Below are 19,279 nucleotides of genomic sequence, written 5' to 3'. Positions count from 1 at the left end.
ATAACACCTCCTCCTCCTCATATGTTTGAGAACTTGGCTTCTGCAAATCAGTTTCTTACAGATGGTACTTCCATTTACTGGCACCAATTGGTTACTTAGAAGTATTAGTCATTGGAGATACACATTTTATAAAACATGTGAAAAATAAGAAAGTAGAATAAACAGGAACTTGCAGTGACATACTGCCTTGGCTCCTTCCCAGCCTTTTTTGCTCCTAAGGACAAATACTAGATAGTTTGCACCAAGTATTTGTGATCAAGTGAGGTTATGATGTAGGCAATTAATTAATATTGATGAAGTATTAATGCTTTTTTTTAATAGTCAAAATAACCATCCCCCAAATGCCATACTAACAGCATTACACCCTTATTTATGGAGCACTGACTCGGATCCAGAAACAGTGCATTGGACTCACGATCTTCCTCTACTTTTCTGTTTGATCTTGAGCAAGACTTCATCTTTCATTGCCTTTATCTACCCCTCCATAGATGTGAAGAACAATGTGGGCGTTTACTGTAAATTAGCTGACATGAGGGCTTGCCTGCACTCCTCACACACCCTAGCCCCCTTCCCCACCTCAGCTCCTTGAATGCTGGCAGGTAATTACACAAAACCCAACGATCTGAGGAACGGACCTGGGATTTCTCCTGGAAGATGCCATCAAAGACCATGGAGGTTCACACACATGCATTTGTGTGAGACTACATATTAGGCACAGCAAGACAGCCTTCGTCTCTTCTTCTTCTTCTTCCCTGGACCTTTTTCAAACCTCCAGTGCCTCCAACATCAAAAACTGCATCACTGCCCTTGTAATAGGAACCCTAAAAACAAACAGAAAACCCCACATGTACTTTCACCACAACCACCCCAACCTAACTCCACTGCAGCCTAAGAGAGTTTAACAAGTTCTTCCACCGACACCCCAGCCACTTTTTCAGCATTTTCTCCACCGTCCCCCAAATCTCTCGGTTTTCCCTCACCGAAGCTGTCCTTTCTGCTCGCCCAGCCGCACGGGCTAGGGCTCTCCAGGGGCTCAGAACCTGCCGATGGCCGCTTTCCTCCTCAGCCCCCACCTGGCTCCAGCACCTCAAAGCCGCCCCTCAGCCGCGGCACCGGCTCCCTCAACTCGTTCCCACCTTTCCCTCAGCGCTTTCCCTCAGCGGCAACCCCGGCCCCTTCAGCTTGTTCCCGCCTGTCCCTCAGAGTCTCCTCTCAGCTGCGGCCCCGGTTCCCTCAGCTCACTCCCGCCTGCCCCTCAGCCGCTGCCCCCGTTCCCTCAGCGCGTCTCCTCTAGTACCGCCCCCAGTTTCCTCAGCTCGCTTTCACAGGCCTCTCGGCTGCTGCCCAGGTTCCCCCAGCTCTTTCCCGCCCGTCCCTTAGAGCCGCCCCCCAACTGCGGCCCCAATTCCCTCAGCTCGCCCCAGCACCGCCGCCACCATCCCGCTCTTTTCCCGCCCCTCCACTGAGGCCCTGCCTCCTGCGGTTGCACCGCCCCCCGCGCCATGCGCAAGCGCCCTGGGAGCCGCGGGCCCGGCCGAGGGGTCGTAACTTCCCGCCGCCCTAATGCTCCGCACCGAGAGAGTGTTGCAGCTGCGGGGCCAGCAGGGTCGTTCGGTGCGCGTCGTGCGGGAGCACTACCTGCGCCCCGACGTGCCGTGCCGTAGCGCCCTGTGCCGGGCCGCCTGTCCTCGCGGTGAGGGGGCTGAGGGCGGGAGGCTGAGGGTCGGGGCTCCGGGGAGAAGAGGCAGCGGAACCCGGGCTGCCAGAGCCGGCATCGCCCGAGCTGGAGCGGTGGGCGGCTTCTCCCCGGGGGCCGTCGTGCCTCAGCGCACGTCGGGCCGTAGCTGTGATCCCTGGGCAGAGGTGATCCCACACGGCCTGGACGGACCGGGGCTGCCGGGGCGGGGAGGCCTGACAGGAGCCGGCGGGACCTGGCGAGAGCGTTGCGGGGGGGCAGCGAGCGGGGCAGCGGTGACTAAGAGAGAAAGAACGGTGGGAGAGCGGTGGGGAGGAGGGGGGGCCGGAGGCTCGGCCCAGAGCTCCCCTGCGCCGTCCCGGGCGGGCATGGCCCGTCCTGGGCAACAGGACAGTCGTGAGAAAAGCGAGAGGTCCCGAATCAGGGGTTACTGCAAAAGTGCTCCTTCAGAGCAAAATCGTCCAGAAATGAACGAGGCGTTAAGAAAAGAGAAAAAGGGATTGAGAAGTTGATCGTTACAGCATTGGACTGTGAACAGTTTACAGACTGATTAAAGGGTTACACAAGTTTCACTCTTCCGTTTTTTAAAAGATCTTTTAAAATGCATTAATTTCTGCAGAGTGGTGGTTTATAGCATGAATTAATTTCTATACATACCTGTTCAGTGTCTTTACACTGGGGCCAAGCTGTTGTCCTGAAGGGATTGTAATTCTGCATCGGCAGTTATTTCTGTTAAGTAATTAAATGCAATTGCCTGTATAACATCTGGCCATTTCAGACATGGGAAGGCTGCCAGCCTCTGTGATGTCTAGATTTGTTGTTGTTTTTACCTACTGTGGCGCTGTTATGTGCATCAGAGATCATCATGTGACCTTTGGTTGATATTTCAGGGGTGGGTTTTTTTGTTGTTAAATAGCACAATTTATTTGGTGCAAGGAACAGACTGGCAAATAACTAACATAATATCCAACCTATTTAAATCGACCAAATTATTTGCTGAACTAAAAAAAGGTTGATAATTTTAACTCTTCCCCCCCCCCCTTTCTGAACTGTAATTGTTATAGATGTTGTCACTTTTGGTTTAGGTGCCTGTTGCAATTAAGGGCAGAAGGTAGTATATTACTACTGTCTAGGATGTCAGGACTAGTGATAGTAACTGCTGCCAAATGTATTGCATGAATTCCTTAAGGATAAGTTACAGGCACATACCAGAAAAAAAGTGTTATCTCTCTTACCATGCCTAACTTTCCCTCTTCTGCACTTAAATGTAAATTGTGCTGTAAATGAGTGTCAGAGTATGTCCCTTTGTAATTATTCTAGGTAACTCAGAGGTGAGGTGAACATTTGTTTTCATTCCTGACTCTACACAATGCGCTGAGCAAACTTATTTCATGCAGTGTGAGAGACGCCTGCGTAAACCACATCTACAGATACTTGTAATGGTGTGCTGTGCCTGCGTAGAAGTTGCTCTGATGTAGATGTGTAGGTTAGGCAAGGATAGCTTAATATGGGCAGATTACATAAATCTTTCAGTGACATTTCACTTTTGATGCCCTTCTGAATTAGTAATAAATATTAGCTTTCTTCTGTGCATTCTGCCATCATCCATTATACGCCTTCAGTGTGAGATGTACCTGTTACTGTATGCAGAATTGGATTCACCCTTCTAGTGGTCACAATTAATAGACAGATTGTCTTGTGTCAGCTTCTGAGAAATACATGAAAATAACCTGACTTGTTAAGATCTCTATACTTTTATTATATATAATTGGCCTGCACTATGGTAAATTCAGTGGCTCAGTGGTTATAATATCATAAGGGATAAGTAGGCATTGAGAGAAAATACAGCAGAGATTCCCCTCGCCCGAAAGTTTGTCAGGTAATCTTTGAAATATCTAAAGCGATTCAACTCATTATTTTTGAGGTACATTATAAGATGTAATCTGTGACGGGTTGGTTGTAGTATTTTAATGGCGTATTCCTAAGGGATGGAGTCTCTTTAGAGAAAATTAGCAATGATAGTTAATAGTTTAGATTCAAGAACATCTTCGTTTCGCAGTAGCATTGCTTTTCTTCACGTGTACCCCTTTCTGTATTCTTTTATGTAAAAATATAGAAAAAAGAGCCTGTGGTAAATGGATAGTGTTGAATAGGGAGATTCATGGAAGCAGTGTAACAGAAATACCCGTAATTCTACACCCTTTGAAAGTTCCATGAAAAGATTTTCTGTGGCAGATGTATAGTTCCTCTTTTCATATGGAAGTAGAGGAAAAAGGACTGTTACCTGCACTTTTGAAGATATATAAGTTTCATAATGAAAGTGGATGTTTTTTACTCATTTGGATAGAATTTGCACTAAATTTTGACATCAGCGCACGTTAAAGGATACTGTCACAAATTTAGAGATTGTACCACAGAATCGTACCATAGTAGTCATAATTTTGTTCATCAAAGAAAGAGATGAGCGTACCTTTGAGGATACACAACTGTAATTTCCTGACATCTGAAAGTATTTTTGAGAAACCAGTATTGTAATTGAAAGTTTAAACCTTTAAACTCTGATTTATATTTTAGATGGCAAATTGTTATCGGATGATGTTACACATTATGTTGTCCCCGACTGCAAGGTTGTTCAAGATTACCTTGAGATTCTTGAGTTTCCGGAGCTGAAAGGTATTATTTTCATGCAAACGGCATGTCAAGCTGTGCAACATCAAAAAGGACGCAGGTACTATCCTACTTACTTTTAATTTAGATTGAAGAGACTAACTTTATAAAATGTATATTTAAGAACAGTAATCCAAAGTCAGCAAATACACTCTGCTTAATTTGGCTTTAGGTCTTTCAGGTGTCTTAGTGTAATTTTACAGAAGAGAAAGAACTGTGATCCTTTATGATCCATGGACATCAATTCCTGTCATAGTTTTCACTTGATAGGAGCGATATTAAACCTGCAGCATTATTAACTAATCAGATGGCTTGTGGCAGAAATTAAGTCGGCTTTGCAGAAACGATGTATCATGTGCCACAACTAGGTTATGGACATGTTTTTGGTTTGCTGTATTAAAGACTGAGCACTTGTCTGAGCGATTAATACTATTACGTGGTACTTACCTTATTAGACATTAAGGTATGTATTGCCATAGCATGTAAGGGTGCAACTTGCTATCAAGGTCTTCCTATATTTCTAAGGCTCAAATGCCTTTGAAGAAATAGTTCTTCTCCCAGAAGTGACAAGGTAAGTTCCTGAACGCTTATGATGTTTTGTGGGGGTCGTTGGAAAACAAATATGTTTAAAAATCAGAAGCATTCATAATGGAAATTAGAAAAGCTTACTTACAGATGATGTTTTAGGTTTTACATCAATGATGTAATTTAATGAATGCATTTCTTTGTGCATGCTAGTACTTTTTGTTGAGTTTTTCAGCTGTATTTTCATCTGGAGTTCAAATAGTATTATCAAAAGAAAGCACAACACTATATTTATCTTTTTCATATTCCAGACTGTACAACAAGTTACGAAATCTAGTAAAGGATGCCCGTCATGACTGTATTGTGTTTGCTAATGAATTCCACCAGCATTCTTATTTACCAAGAGAGAAGGGAGAGTCCATGGAGAAATGGCAGACCAGGTTTGTTTTTACTTATGTGGTACTACGCTGGACAACATTATGGCATTGTATTTAGGAATATTAGCATGCATTGGGTATGTAAGAGTTGCTCTTGCTCTGCTTATCTCTGGAACAGTTCACAATAACTGAAAGTCTAGATTGTCCTTGTGTGATTAAGAAAGTCAACATTGTTTTCTTAGGAAAATAGACAAAAATGTAATTAATTAAATGAATAATGCTAAAAAAACCTGTATCATTTTAAAGTTACACAAACATTTTAAAGAATACTTTAGCATAATTAATAGATCAAGCACACCTTATTGGACTGTTAGATGCAGTGTTTGATATCCTGCAAACACCATGGCATTGGAGTCGTGGCAGTTCCAACTTGCTTTTTACAAACTTTCACTCAGAGGAACGATATGTTACCTTGCAGCTACGGCACAAGGAGACATATTGGGGAGGAAACGTTTTTTTTCCCGCTGTTCTCTTGGTGCTTATGTATGGCACATAAAAAATTTTGCAGATACAATGTTTATGCATTTTGAGTATGTATCTCAAAAGTAAGCGTGTTAAACCAAAATCTCATTTATACAAAGCCTGCAAATGTCTTGCAAGTAGCAAATGAGATATGCCAGAAATCTTATTTCAAACTTTGCTTTTCTAGGAGTATTTACAATGCAGCAGTTTGGTATTTTAATCACTGCTTGGGTCAGATGCCAGTTGTTATGGTAACAGAAGATGAAGATGCTATCAGGCAGTACGGAAATGAAACAGAAGGAGTGTTTGTGATTTCCTTCAAGGTAACGTGCCAGAAAAATTGAAGAAGGTTTCCTTTATGCTGCATCAAAATGATGAAGCAAGTACATTAAAACCCAATGTATAGTGTAAATCATTTCAGAGTTTGCGTTTAAGAAACCTGTGATGCTAACTCATGTATTCATTTATCAAAGAAAGCAAAGATGTCAGTCATGGGAATGTCATAAAAAATGGTGGCAGTGAGCAAACCAGAGAACTGAAAAGAAAAACAGCAGCTCTAAAGATAGAGGTCATCCTTCTTAAAAGCCCTTTTCATTGTTTTCCTTATTTTTAAAGAATTGAGCATCGGTGAAGAATGATCAGTTTCCTCAGCCAGCTGTCTAAATGTATAGTGCAAGCAGTTCATAAACAGCTTAGCCTAAATATCCATCAGCATTATTCTGCCAGTTTCCTTTAGCCTTGACTACGTAGGATACAGTGATGTGTGAGAAGATAATTCATTCTTCATTCGGTTGTTGATCTCTGATACCGCTTGTATTCAGTGGGATACGTGGATGGGATGTTTATGTTTAGCTGTGAAAGGATGCTGAGTAAAAACAGGACCAAACAGATTTACCATAAATCTATATAAAAATGATGATGCTTGTTTGTTTTTTTTAATTGTTAAGAGGCAATGGAAGGTGGCCCAAATGTAGTGTACAAAATCATATAAAAATGTACAAAAAAGTGGGTTGCCAGTTTGATTTTTCTGCTGTTGCACTTTACAAGAAGTATATAGCCTGGCTGGGGTATATTGGTAGCAAAAGTTTGTGAATCTCTAGACTAGGATGCTGTCTTAACAGTTGCGCCTCCTTTGTTGTATTTAGCAAATGAGTTAGGTTGAATCTGGAATGAATCTGTAGAGCAGACACATCATTACCACTTGGAAGTGCTGTTTGAGTATAGCATATGAGGTGGCTCTTATCCATGATGGGCTTTCCAAATGCATTATTAAAAGAACAGAGACCTTTAAATACTTTCATGTTTGTTTATATATCTGCATACAGAATTACTTGGATAACTTTTGGCCTGACTTAAAGGCTGCCCATGAACTCTTTGATTCTATACTTCAAGCTCAGCATGAACGGGAGAGTGAAAGCCAAGAAAACAATGGAAAAGAATATCCTGAGCACTTACCTGTGGAAATATTGGAGGCTGGGATCAAATCTGGAAGATATATACAGGTAATTTGCTATAGAGAGCGCATACTCAGAACAACACAGTCTTGTGCTTGGTCCCTTTAGTTGCCTGAATTAGCCTGATTAGATAAACAAATATTGCTTTAGTGGGAAGAGGGAAAGAAAACACAGAAGCAAGAGTAAGAGGATGGAAGGGATTAGGAGTCTCAAAATATTTCCCTTACTTCATCTTGTGAACATGTAGGGTTTTTTTCTCTTGGAGAAGGAAAAACGAGAATTTGTTACTGAGGATGTTAAATTTGCTATGGATTTTTCTTCAGGTAGATATGTGATATACCTGTAAATTGAGAAACTGGGTGTGATATGAAGCAGCTATATCTCATTCTTAAATATAAAAAATGCTGTAAAAGGGCAGCATTTCTTATTTCATTTGCCCAGAGATCTCTCAGTCAGTGAAATTAATTTACAGTTTTATGGCTGTTCAGGGCCTTAATATGGATTGGTGGTGGACAAGTGTCCTTCTCCTAAAAATAAGTTAAAGAATTAGAGGTAGGAATTTTTCCTTTCTTGTCAATTTCAGCAGCGAGGTGAGAATAAAATATGAACAGAAAGACTGAGGTTTTTCTTTCTTGTAGGAATAACTCCAGGTTCCATATTAAGGCAGGCAGCAAAAGTACACTGCCTGTGATTTGAATAGGACCTTTACCTGCTTACAATTAATTTGAGCATTTAAAGAACTTACCATTCTTTTCCAGTTCTGCATTATACATTCTCCCCCTATAGAGATAAGTTATGTTCAAAATAACCTACATATCAGTAAAAGCTACTGATTTATCTTAAAATAATTGTAAAACTCAAAATTTTATACTTTAAAGTTGGCTATTTAGAGCCATGACTGTTTCATTCTGTTTATCAGTTTGCTATTTTCTTTTAGGGTACACTGAATGTCAATAAGCATAGAGCACAACTGGAAGCTTTTGTTCGACTTCAGGGATTCAGCAGCAAAGAAACAGGTGAATAGACGATGAGAGGATTTACTCAATGCCTTTTTGACACTGTTTGCGCTTTTTATGAGAAGCCACGTAGCCATACGTATGTACCTGTTCAGCTCTTAAACAAGATGAAAGCTAAGACACTCCAATGCTTGGGTTGTTTTCATGAGCTGCAAAGGAGGCTGAAGATAACTCAGAGGGCGGGCCTCATGAGAAAACAATACGCTTTATGTCCTCCTTCCTCTTTCTTAGTACCTTTAGCTGTGTTCTGGATTCTTGTCCTCCTCAGAGGTTTTCCTAGACCTTTTCTGAAGTTGCATACTGATACAAATTGTTATCTCTGTCCTTTGCTCTGTCTTGAGATGACCACTCATTCGACTGAAATAACTGTTTGCATAGGTGTTGGCAGGATTAGGAAGCTGATCATTGTGAACATAATTGGAAAAATGCCTTTTGAATCAGATTGGAACACCAGTATTGTCTTTCTGGTATGAGTTAGCAATAAATACCTTTGAAGGTACATCGCATTATCCTTGCACAGATATATTGTCCCAGCTTTCACTAATAAGTACTTTCAAATGTTGCTGTGACTGGCCCTGCAGTCAAACCAGTGTTCAATATATTAATCCTTTTTTTTAAACTTGTTTGATTCTGGACCCTGCCCAGAATCCTGTGGCAGTGGTTTCCACAGTTTAACTGTTGTGTGTTTTTGAGGCTACTGCCTAAGAACAGTGAACTCATCCTGGCCTATGCTGCTTTTTATCCAAGAGATTACTTACAGAATTGCTTAATATCTGCTTTTAAAAAAGGAGGGAAAGGTTTTAATTTTCTTACAACATAAATTACTTGCCAGCAGTCCATTTTGGAAGAAAACATATTGCGAATGTCATTTTCTGTTACTTCAGCAGAATGCTGCCAAGAGTAGGGATTTGAATTTTTTAGCATTTTATAGTTCTATTTCTTTTTATTTTAAATTCAGAACTTCAAAGTGACATCCTTATTTATGGGGCCAAAGCTCGAAATCGTGCAATCCATGGTGATGTGGTAGCTGTTGAGTTACTACCTTTGCATGAATGGAAAGGAAGGACTGTTGCGCTTTGTGAAAATGAGACCGAGGATAAAGCACCTGCAGACACCACTGGTGACCCCATGCCCACAGGTAAAGTAGATAGCATGGTACAATGTTTTGTTAAGATCACCTTACTTCCTTTGTCAAAGTTGTGTTTTGCTCTTCATTATACAGTGCCTTCCCTTGATTTCTGCAGTTGTCACATTTTTTGCACCATAGTAAATTTGATGTGATTATCCCAAATTAAAGCATTCTAACATACCCCAACAAGAAAGCCACTAGATTCTCTCTATATGCAAGCCCCCCCCCCCTTTTTTTTCTCTTTAATTTCATTTGCGGAAATAGCTGAATTATTGTAGTTATCTTCCTCAAATATTGAGTTTGGAATACGTTACTACCCAAACGTATGCTGTCACTCTTCAAAGCTCTACAAGGAATGAACTGCCATTCTAATACAGACCAATTTACCAGGGTGTGTGCTCCAGTTTTTATTAGGTGAAGAAGTAGCCAGCTCCCATTACAATGGGACATGCCTGTGTACTGTGGGAACTTAGAGTCTTATTTGAAAATATTAATCTGCAGGTGTTAAAAATCTTAAAAAGTTTTTAAAAAGTTTAAAAGCTTTTAAAAGTTTAAGTTTTTAAAGGTTTGCTGAGGTCAGAGTTAAAAGTTTTAGGAGGTTAATTCTCTTCCTGCAAGAAAACGCTGTTTGATTTTGATCTTTGCTATTGAAAATTTTCTGTATTTTTTCCTAGAATTGGCCACATTTCAGTAGTAGTGGGAACCTCTCTGAATAATTTATGTACTGTATGAATTGAAATCTATACAATGAGTTAGTCTCCACATAAATAAAAGCTCATTAAAATCTGGCTGTACCAACGATAATTTATAACAAAGCGTATTATGTTATCTGTATACCATATGTTGTTAGCGATTGTAATACAGATTTGTGGATACATTAGTTCGTATTACAAAACAATGAATCTTTTATATCTCCCACATATTTGCTTTTATGTTCCTGTTTAACTCTTTAATGTACAGCCAACAATATTGCTTCTTAAAAGGTAAAGTTGTTGGAATCATTCAGAAGAACTGGAGGGATTATGTGGTCACTTTCCCCTCTAAAGAAGAGAGCCAGTCCCAGGGCAGAAATGCTCAGAAAATCCTTGTTACACCTTGGGACTACCGAATTCCCAAAATCCGTATCAGTACCCAGCAAGCTGAAGCATTACAGGTAATTTGACAGAAGTGCTTCTCTATTCTGTGTTCATGCAAAGTTGCGCAGGTGTTGTATGCTCTAATGATGTTTCCTTGGCAAAAACATGGGTAAAACTATTAATAAAGTTAAGTCTGTGAGAGTAGTTCTGCCTTGAAGGAATGTGTTCAATTCCTGTCAAAACCACATCAGCTTGAAGTGATAAAGCTTATTTGAGTTCTGAATTTGGGCCACAGTTCAGGTACCGTGACCATTCATATACTACTTGCTTTGTTTTTTTCTGATAAAGGTCATATTAGGGGTATAAATTGTACTAACCCTTGTGGCTTTATTGGATCTATGACTATATATAACTTTGATGAAAGTAGTAAGAGCTTTTCAACAAATTGGTAATGAATTATGATGATTAGCTTGCCATTGCTTTAGAAAGAAGAAACACGGGTTTGTTCATTCCTAGCTGCTTTTACCTTGTAATGTTAAGTACTTCTTCACAGCCAAGAAGTAAATTCCGATTGTGTCTTTTCTGGTATAAGAATATTTGTGTACATCTTGGTTTTGTTTTTATTTTTATACTTTAAGATAGAGATTCTCCATAAAATGACCCAAGTGGGTCTTTGATCAGGAAAGAAATGTAATTCTCAGTATTTCTTTGTGTGCTTCTTGTTGTGGGTTTCTTTTTCCTTTCTCTAAAGTTTTTGGAGTTGCCAGTCTCTCTGGATTGCATTGTTTGCCCCTGAAGGAGTATTTATATTGATCGCTTGTCAGGAGCAGATTGCTGTTCTAACAGAATTGGTTTGCTGCAGGAGTATAGAGTTGTTGTGCGTATTGATTCTTGGGAGTCAACTTCTGTGTATCCAAATGGGCACTTCGTGAGAGTTCTAGGAAGAATTGGGGATCTTGAAGGGGAAATTGCAGCTATTCTGGTGGAGAACAGCATTTGTGTCGCCCCTTTCTCAGAAATCCAGGTTAGTCTTTGTGATTAGACACATTCTTTTCTGTTGATTTCCAGGGTCTTGTTTCTCAAAGAGGGGGACCCTCTTACACCTGAATGTCGTAGTTGCCAACAGGTTTTTGAAAGCTGGAAACTATTTATAGGTCATTTCTTGGAATTACTTTTGGATCAGTGGTTCTAGAGATACTACGAATGAAGAGTGATTTTAAGACAATATGTTTGCTATGAGGAGATTACAACCTCTTAATTCTAATTTGAGGTAGACTTTTAAGATATTATTGTCTTTAATATATGTTTATGGTACTGATCCTAAAGGCACAGACCTACTGAAATCATTGTCTTAAATTCTTTTGTCCTCCACCAGGAGAGGAACCAGCTCTTATAGACAAGTATTTTGATTATACCTACAATTAATTGAAAGAAAAAGAATGTAAAAACCCAATGTGTAGTGATGATGCTTGCCAGAGCTGCAACATCACCACAATAATACCAGTTTTTAATAATATGCATAGCATTCTTTCATACCTTCTGTGAAGTAGATATAATAGACTGACTTGGAAAGTGCAAGGAAAGAACAATTTGTCTAGGATGAAAAAGTACACAAAACAATTAACAGAGTCGAAAAGGAAACGCTAAATCTAATTTCTTGGCTTCGTTTTATAGAAAAGATACAATTGTGTGTTCATCCATAATGTTTTTGTACAGATGAGTGAAATGCCCGTGAGTTCTTCAAAGAATCCATGGAAGGTGAATCCAGAGGAGGAAAAAAACCGTCTCGACTTGAGAGATACACACTTGATATTCAGCATTGACCCAAAAGGCTGCGAGGATGTGGATGACGCGCTCTCTGTTAGAACTCTGCCTAATGGGAATCTAGAGTTAGGTGTCCATATTGCAGACGTAACCCATTTTGTGGCAGCTAATTCTTACACTGATGTTGAGGCCAGAGCAAGGTAAATTATTTTATTTATGGAGGTTAGAAGTTTGTGGTGCTACCTTAAAGAAACATTGAGAAACATTGGAAGGAAGGAAAGAAACATTTTTTTCTTCTTCTTTCTCCTTTTGTGTCATGGAAACAGCTTATTAAAACCAGTATATAGCTAATGGTATTCCACTTTTATTTGGATGAAATAGGCCTGTTGGGGAAGAAACTGCTTTCTGACCTACTGCTTCACCCTTTTGCTATCAAATTGCTTTTTTCCACAAAGTTATAATTTATCATTCCCTAATCACTAGTGTTTGCTTTATAGTCTACTTTAACATTTGTGATTTGAAGTATTTAAAAATCACTTGTTTGCATTCCAAGGGAGATGAATCTTCACACAGGACATAGAAAACCCATAAAATTGACTTAAGTCTTACATGAATTTAATTCATTCAATTTAGAGAGGTATTTGGCAGGCATGTGTTTTAGTATTCAGTCTTGTGTTTTAATATGCCAAATATTCTGTTCTTTTTCTGTTATTGCCACTGTTTTGAACTTAAACTGCTGAATCACTTTATGAAAGGTATTCTTTATAGACGCAAAGAAATGTAAACTGTGTAGCCAGCAGATACGTTTGATGTAGCCATTAAATGACCTCTTCTTAGTTGAGCATATTTTGTACAGCCCCAGCTCTGGCCTTAATGGCAGTTGAAGATACTGAGGAAGGCAAAATTAGGCTGGTACTATACAAATAGTTATTTAAATAATTTGACTTTGGTATTGCACATGTGTGGATTCTGTAACAATAACCTTTTAAAATCATGCTGTGTGTCTTGTTTTGCTGATGTTATGCTTATACTGCAAACTGCTTGGGAGATACACACCAATGAGTCCTTGTGAGAAGAATAGTAAATGTGTTTTATTCCTCAGGGCAACAACTTATTATTTAGCGGATCGTCGTTATGACATGCTGCCCTCCGTCTTGAGTGCTGACATATGCTCTCTTCTTAGTGGAGTCGATAGGTAAGATTTTGTGTAGTAACTGCTTATGCACTCGCTTTTTGGATTATGTGCTACTATTAGTAAGCATAGTAGGGAGTCATAAAGAGCTGAAATACAGTACTCTACAATGACTGTCTTGTCCTCCAATAATGTTTACCCATGCCCTTAGCAATGTGCTTTGTATTTAAAGAGCAACCCTAAAGGTAAAGGCATCTTTGTTCTTCACTTGTTCTTTCACATGGGTTTCAGTCTGGAGTGCATGCACCCATGTTAACGGTCATGGGTTTTGCTATTGTCCTATTCCTCAAACATGGTGGTACCCCATTTCATTACGGTTTACAGGGTTAGTCGGCTGCCTGGCACGGGGATATGCAGGGTGCAGATAACGTTCATCATGGATGCATCTGACTAATAAAATAAAAGTGAATAACAATAACTATTGCAATGTAGCTATGCTTTAAAATAGGTGTGGCCTTATATCTCGAGGTCCTCTGCCTCAGCAGATGGAAAATACCACTGGCATAGGTGGGTCCTCATTTATTAAGTTGTGATACATGAGACTGAAAGGCAAGTGCATTAATTAGTGGCATTGCTCAGCACTGGTTTGTTTTATGAAGAAAAAGATGTTTCCAGTAAAAAAACCAGAATGAAACCTGTAAATTTGTTAACAGTTTTATGTGCTTGAATTGATAGTTCAATCAGAACTATTTATAGAATTGTGATCTTCTCTTTAAGGTATGCTGTAAGTGTCTTGTGGGAACTAGAAAAAGAGTCATATGAAATGCTGAGAGTCTCCTACAACAAAACCATCATTCGATCTGCATACAAGCTAGTTTACGAAGCAGCACAGGCATTATTAGATGGAGACACAAGTGTTGTTGGTGATATCCTGGAACTGGAAAACTTGGATAAAAGAACTAGACAGAAGAAGCTGGATGAACTGGTTTGGGCAATATCAAAACTCACCGATATCGCACGACACGTTAGAGCTAAGCGGGACAGCTGTGGTGCTCTGGAACTAGAAGGGGTAGAAATCAGAGTGCAACTGGATGATAAGAATAATATCCATGATCTCATCCCCAAGCAGCCGCTGGAGGTGCACGAGACTGTAGCGGAATGTATGATTCTTGCCAACCACTGGGTGGCAAAAAAGATTTCAGAAAACTTTCCTCATCAAGCTTTGTTGCGTCAACACCCTCCACCACGACAGGAATTTTTTACTGAACTTCGAGAATGTGCCAGCGCCAAAGGTTTCTCAATAGACACACGGTATCTTTTATTACTTACCTTCAGCGCTTTAATTAAAGTTAAGCAATTAACTGTTTGGCTGTGTTGTCATCACAAAGCATTACAGTTCTCAGTATCAATGTTAATAGACACTGCATAGCAATTCTTAAAAAAATAATTTACCATAACCTTTCTGTAAGCAGGAGATGATGTTCTAAACAAGAGAGGCTGCCTGGATTCTGCTGGCAGGACTGAAAATGGCAGCATGTGAATAATTTTAGACATATCCAAACAGAATTTGTTCAGTCAGCATGTAGTGGTTAAGCTCTGTAATAGCCTTGTTTGCACTATATTTCCTGTAACAGTAGTGTAACAGAGTACTTGTTTAAATCAAGTTAATTCTGTGCAATACAGTCGTCATAAGTAACACAAAATAATTCAGAATTACCTTGTCAAGATATTATGAGAAGGCTGTGAGCTTCATCACATTGGGAGACATCATTTCTGGACACCATGGAGTGTGAAGGGACCAGTGATGCCTCCTTTTATTTTCGTCCTGTTTGTGCTCTCCTGTACAGAACAGGTTTGGGACCAGCTTGCCGTCTGCTTTGTACCACGCAGGAGGGAGTTTTGCTCCAGCCCTTGTTGTTTCTCTGGCTGCAAAAGACAGGCCTGTTGGTGAAAAGTGGGATTTTTTTCTAGACGCTTCTCTAGAGCAGAGCTGTTATTAAACAGCGTTGAAAGTTTTCCTATCATTCTGCTTGTCATTGATATTTTTATATTAATAATGATTAATAAACTTTTATGTGCTTTTGTATGCTTTTTTAACAATAGGCTGTTATGATCAGGAATAGCGTAATTTTCTTCAGAATTAACGCTTTTTTGACAGGTCTAACAAAGCATTGGCTGAGTCTCTGGATAAAGCGAATGACCCAATGGATCCAATTGTAAATAAACTATTGCGATCTATGGCCACTCACGCAATGTCTAACGCGTTGTACTTCTCGACTGGCTCCTGTCCTGAGGAAGAGTTTCATCATTATGGTATCTTGTCACTTTTATTTTTTTATGCTATTCCTATTATTATTTCTGAACTGTTGCGGGGGAGGCAGTTGATTGCTTTGATTGCTTATCACCGCTTCCTTTTTCACTTGCAGGACTTGCCTTAGATAAGTACACTCACTTCACTTCTCCAATTAGAAGATATGCTGATATCGTTGTCCACAGACTCTTGATGGCAGCGACTGTGAAGGAAACTAAAGGAGATGTTAAGGATTATGTATTCAGTAATAAGGATCTTCAGGAATTGTGCAGACACATTAATAACAGAAACCGGGTAAGATGGTCATAGTGCGTGTCTCCGTACTTTTGCATGCTGCCCAATGGAATGGGATACCAGTCCTGGATGTAGCTTTTGGGTACTACAATGACATAGTATCACTTTTATTTTTTATTTATAATGCTTTTGGGCTTTTTTACTTAAGTATCAGTTTTCTTCTGAGACTGACTGGTAGTAAAAGTGACTTCATATTTCATCTGGACTACATCTGCTATTTCCTTTTGGATGTAAATTTCTAGGCAACAGGTAATGGGAAAAAGAAACTATGAAAATCAAATCCAAACAAGCTCGTTGAAATATTTATTTAGGTTGTTTTGTCTTCTCTTTTTGGGGGGTTGTTTGTAGGCCGCCCAGCGTGCTCAGAAACAGTCTACTGAACTCTTCCAGTGCATGTACTTCAAAGACAAAACCCCAGAAGCAGATGAGCGCTGCATAGCAGATGGTGTTATTTACTCAGTTCGAACAAATGGTGTGCTGGTTTTTGTACCAAGGTGAGTTGATTAGAGCTTGCACTGAGCTTAAAAACAAGATGTCAGTGTTACTGGAATGCCGTGGAGATGGCTCTGGTCCTTGAGAAAGGAAGTGTTTATAGCATGGCTTGGTGGTGACCGATGACTGCATTTTAGATTTTTGTTGTAAATCAAAAGCAGCGCTTTTCCATGCATTGACTCTGAAAAGGAGTTCCTATGAGGAAATGGTAATACTACGCTTTACGGTATGTGTTTATTTCAAAACATTAAAGGGACATTTTTTTTCCCAAGCAGCTGCTAAGGCAGAACAATGACTGGAATATTCCACACCCCCGCCTCCCCCTCCCCTTTTTTTAAAAAGCAAAACCCAAAAAACAATAGAAAGTGATTTTTCCAAATCACAAAGCCCTGCATTCCCCAGCACTCTTTTTGTTCACTACAGAAGGAAATGGGAGTTTACGCAGGCTAGGAGCACTTTTTGCACACCTACTCCTCATAGACAGCAGGGAAGCGTAGACGAAGTGGTCACATGGTGCTGTTTATGGCAGTTACAGGCACTTATAAGTGCCTGTATCTCAGCTCAGCCTCCCATTTATGCTAGTAGAAAGCAACTCTTTGCATGAAGTTGACATTACATTTCAATTTCTGAGCTTTGAAATCTGTATCTTAAAGTATACTAAATGTGTTCTGCTTGTGGTACAAATGGACTAGTGAGTGATGTAAGAAGGTACTAGTCACCACAGCACTGGGGAGCGCTGCCTCTCCTAACGCTTGACCAGCTCTTCAAGCTCGGGGGGAAGAGAACTACCTTTCTTCTCCGTTACTGGCTCTGGACACTTTGGATTAGTTAACCATCTTCATGTTTGCACATTACTGGTAGCAACACTGTCTACCCAGCTAGCTAACAGGTACAAGAAATGCAGGCACAAAAATTCTCATTTTTAAAAAAACAAACCAACCCCATTCTACGGGGATGTTAGGTGAGGTAAGCCATTACACAACCACCCTGGACTTCCATGAATACAGCCGGGGCTGCTTGATCCTGGCCACAGCCTGAGCTTGGATATAAACCAGCTCGATGTAGGCCTGTTGTCTCCAGCATTCGAAAGGGCTTGGCCGGGATGCATGGCTGAGGGGCCAGAACCTACCCAGCCACGAAAGGCTTCCTTCCAGAGAACCCCGCGCAAATATGCTGCTGGTCTTCAAGTAACTTCTTCCAGTGGAGAACTGTCTCCTCACTGCACTGTCTGGAATAACCCGTAATGCTGCTCTTCCATTATCGGGCCATTCCAGGCTCCACCCAGTACATAAATACTGTCAGTGATCCATTATCTTTACTTTTCCTTCGCTGCTTTCAGAGCGCTTCAGTCACTGTCTTCATGCTGTTTTCATATACTCTAGGGGTTTCTCTGACAATGCACATCTGTGTCTCCAAAGCAGGATTATCAGGCTACAGTGTTTGCCCCTTTATGTTGTTTTTACATAATCCTAGCTAGCCTTCTGTTAGTTTCTAAATTAAGAGAACTGATAAGAGTGAAAATTGGTAGAACAGTTTGTAGCTGCTCATCTCCTTTTTTGTAGATATGGAATCAAAGGTGCTGCATATATGAAGAACAAAGAAGGCTTAGTCATCTCTTGTCAAGGGGATGGGAGCTGTGAGTGGAAGCCTGGATCACTTCATCGCTTCCAGAATAAAATTACTTCCACTACAACCACTGGAGAATCAGTTACATTAAGCCTTTTTGATCATATTACAGTAAGTATTTAATCTGAAAGAAGTAAAAGGAAATAGCACCATTGGAACTAAGGTAATTTTTGTATTGGTTTTAAGGTGAAAATACTTGTGCAGACTTCCCGCTGCCATGCTGACATGATCAAGCTTGAAATAATCAGGACCACACCGTACCAGACTTCAGACACAGAGGTTTCCCAGAAGAATTTTCACGTGGTAAAGTCTGACTTGGTAAAAGAAGTCAGTCAGTCTGCAGAAGCAGCCCAGCGTGCCCAAGAAAAAGCAAGCATTGAAGTAATTGATGAAGACTATCAGGAGTACTGCCAGACCAAGGGGGCAAGCTTATACCAGCTGCTGGAGGAAATCAGGGATTTGGCTCTATTAGATGTTTCAGCTGACAGTCGAACTTGAACTATAACCCAGCACCACCCACTTGTTGACGTTCTGCTCCTATTGACTTTGTATGGGTGGTTTTTTAAAAGCGGTCTATTTACAGTTTCAGGGATCCTTTTAATAAGAAACTAAATGTCTATTTTAAATAAGATTTTTTTATCTGATTATGAACATGTATGAGTTCTTGAAAAATTTTTACATGATAAATCTCATCTTCCAGACTAAAGAGTGTAGTGAATTATTTGAATTATTGTTGAAAAAACTTACTTTCCTATGTTGTCCCTAAATTCCTAAAACCTAAGTATTTCCTACAGCTGTGGTTATCTTCCGCAAGAGTTTAGCAAGTTAAACTCACAGCTACAAGGATATAAAAAGCAGACTCCTTCACACTAACCTGGAGTACAGAGTTTTTTTTATTGAAATGCCCTAGCTGCTCAGCTGGCATAAAATAACACCTGTTGACACAAACTTGTTTTATCTGTTCTAAGTGCTGCTCTCATCTTAATTCACTTTCTAGAAATTCACTTTCCTGTTACAAACAACAGTCTACCCTGTGCTCAGGGCTTTACCATTATGGTGATTCTTGTTCATACCACAGAAGCAAAAAGGAAGAAGGAAAAACAAGACTGTAAGAAGAGGATGACACAGAGCCTTGAGACAGAGAACAAAATCAGCCAAAGGGAGATAACTAACGTGGTCAAAGCCGAAGCACATTCCC

The 19,279-nt window shown here is 40.1% G+C and overlaps 1 protein-coding gene across 3 annotated transcripts; it reads left to right on the top strand.

The window, feature by feature from the left end:
• Nucleotides 1-1,504: 1,504 nt before the first annotated feature.
• On the top strand, nucleotides 1,505-19,232 carry DIS3L (DIS3 like exosome 3'-5' exoribonuclease). Of its 3 annotated transcripts, XM_054214589.1 has the most exons (17): nucleotides 1,505-1,693; nucleotides 4,271-4,424; nucleotides 5,200-5,328; nucleotides 5,975-6,110; nucleotides 7,113-7,289; nucleotides 8,179-8,257; nucleotides 9,216-9,395; nucleotides 10,370-10,539; nucleotides 11,325-11,486; nucleotides 12,179-12,426; nucleotides 13,329-13,421; nucleotides 14,136-14,669; nucleotides 15,517-15,671; nucleotides 15,785-15,963; nucleotides 16,312-16,457; nucleotides 18,018-18,192; nucleotides 18,268-19,232. In XM_054214589.1, the coding sequence occupies exons 1-17, from the start codon at nucleotides 1,564-1,566 to the stop codon at nucleotides 18,577-18,579; spliced, it is 3,159 nt and encodes a 1,052-aa protein (XP_054070564.1). In that variant the 5' UTR covers nucleotides 1,505-1,563; the 3' UTR covers nucleotides 18,580-19,232. The 3 variants fall into 3 exon arrangements, with proteins under 3 accessions (XP_054070564.1, XP_054070565.1, XP_054070566.1); XM_054214590.1 differs by lacking the exons at nucleotides 1,505-1,693; nucleotides 4,271-4,424; nucleotides 5,200-5,328 and having other exon boundaries at nucleotides 6,050-6,170; XM_054214591.1 differs by lacking the exons at nucleotides 1,505-1,693; nucleotides 4,271-4,424; nucleotides 5,200-5,328 and having other exon boundaries at nucleotides 6,101-6,170; nucleotides 7,180-7,289.
• Nucleotides 19,233-19,279: the final 47 nt, after the last annotated feature.

This window comes from Rissa tridactyla, chromosome 9 (assembly GCF_028500815.1).
Source record: "Rissa tridactyla isolate bRisTri1 chromosome 9, bRisTri1.patW.cur.20221130, whole genome shotgun sequence".
Classification (NCBI taxonomy): domain Eukaryota; kingdom Metazoa; phylum Chordata; class Aves; order Charadriiformes; family Laridae; genus Rissa; species Rissa tridactyla.
This window is presented reverse-complemented; position numbering and strand designations above follow the sequence as displayed.

Bases quoted from the DNA above. Each gene is read 5' to 3' on its own strand.
- DIS3L (XM_054214589.1), top strand. From the start codon at position 1,564: ATGCTCCGCACCGAGAGAGTGTTGCAGCTGCGGGGCCAGCAGGGTCGT. The intron at 7,290-8,178 runs GTAATTTGCTAT...ATTTTCTTTTAG, and splicing joins AATCTGGAAGATATATACAG to GGTACACTGAATGTCAATAA. The intron at 8,258-9,215 runs GTGAATAGACGA...TTTTAAATTCAG, and splicing joins ATTCAGCAGCAAAGAAACAG to AACTTCAAAGTGACATCCTT.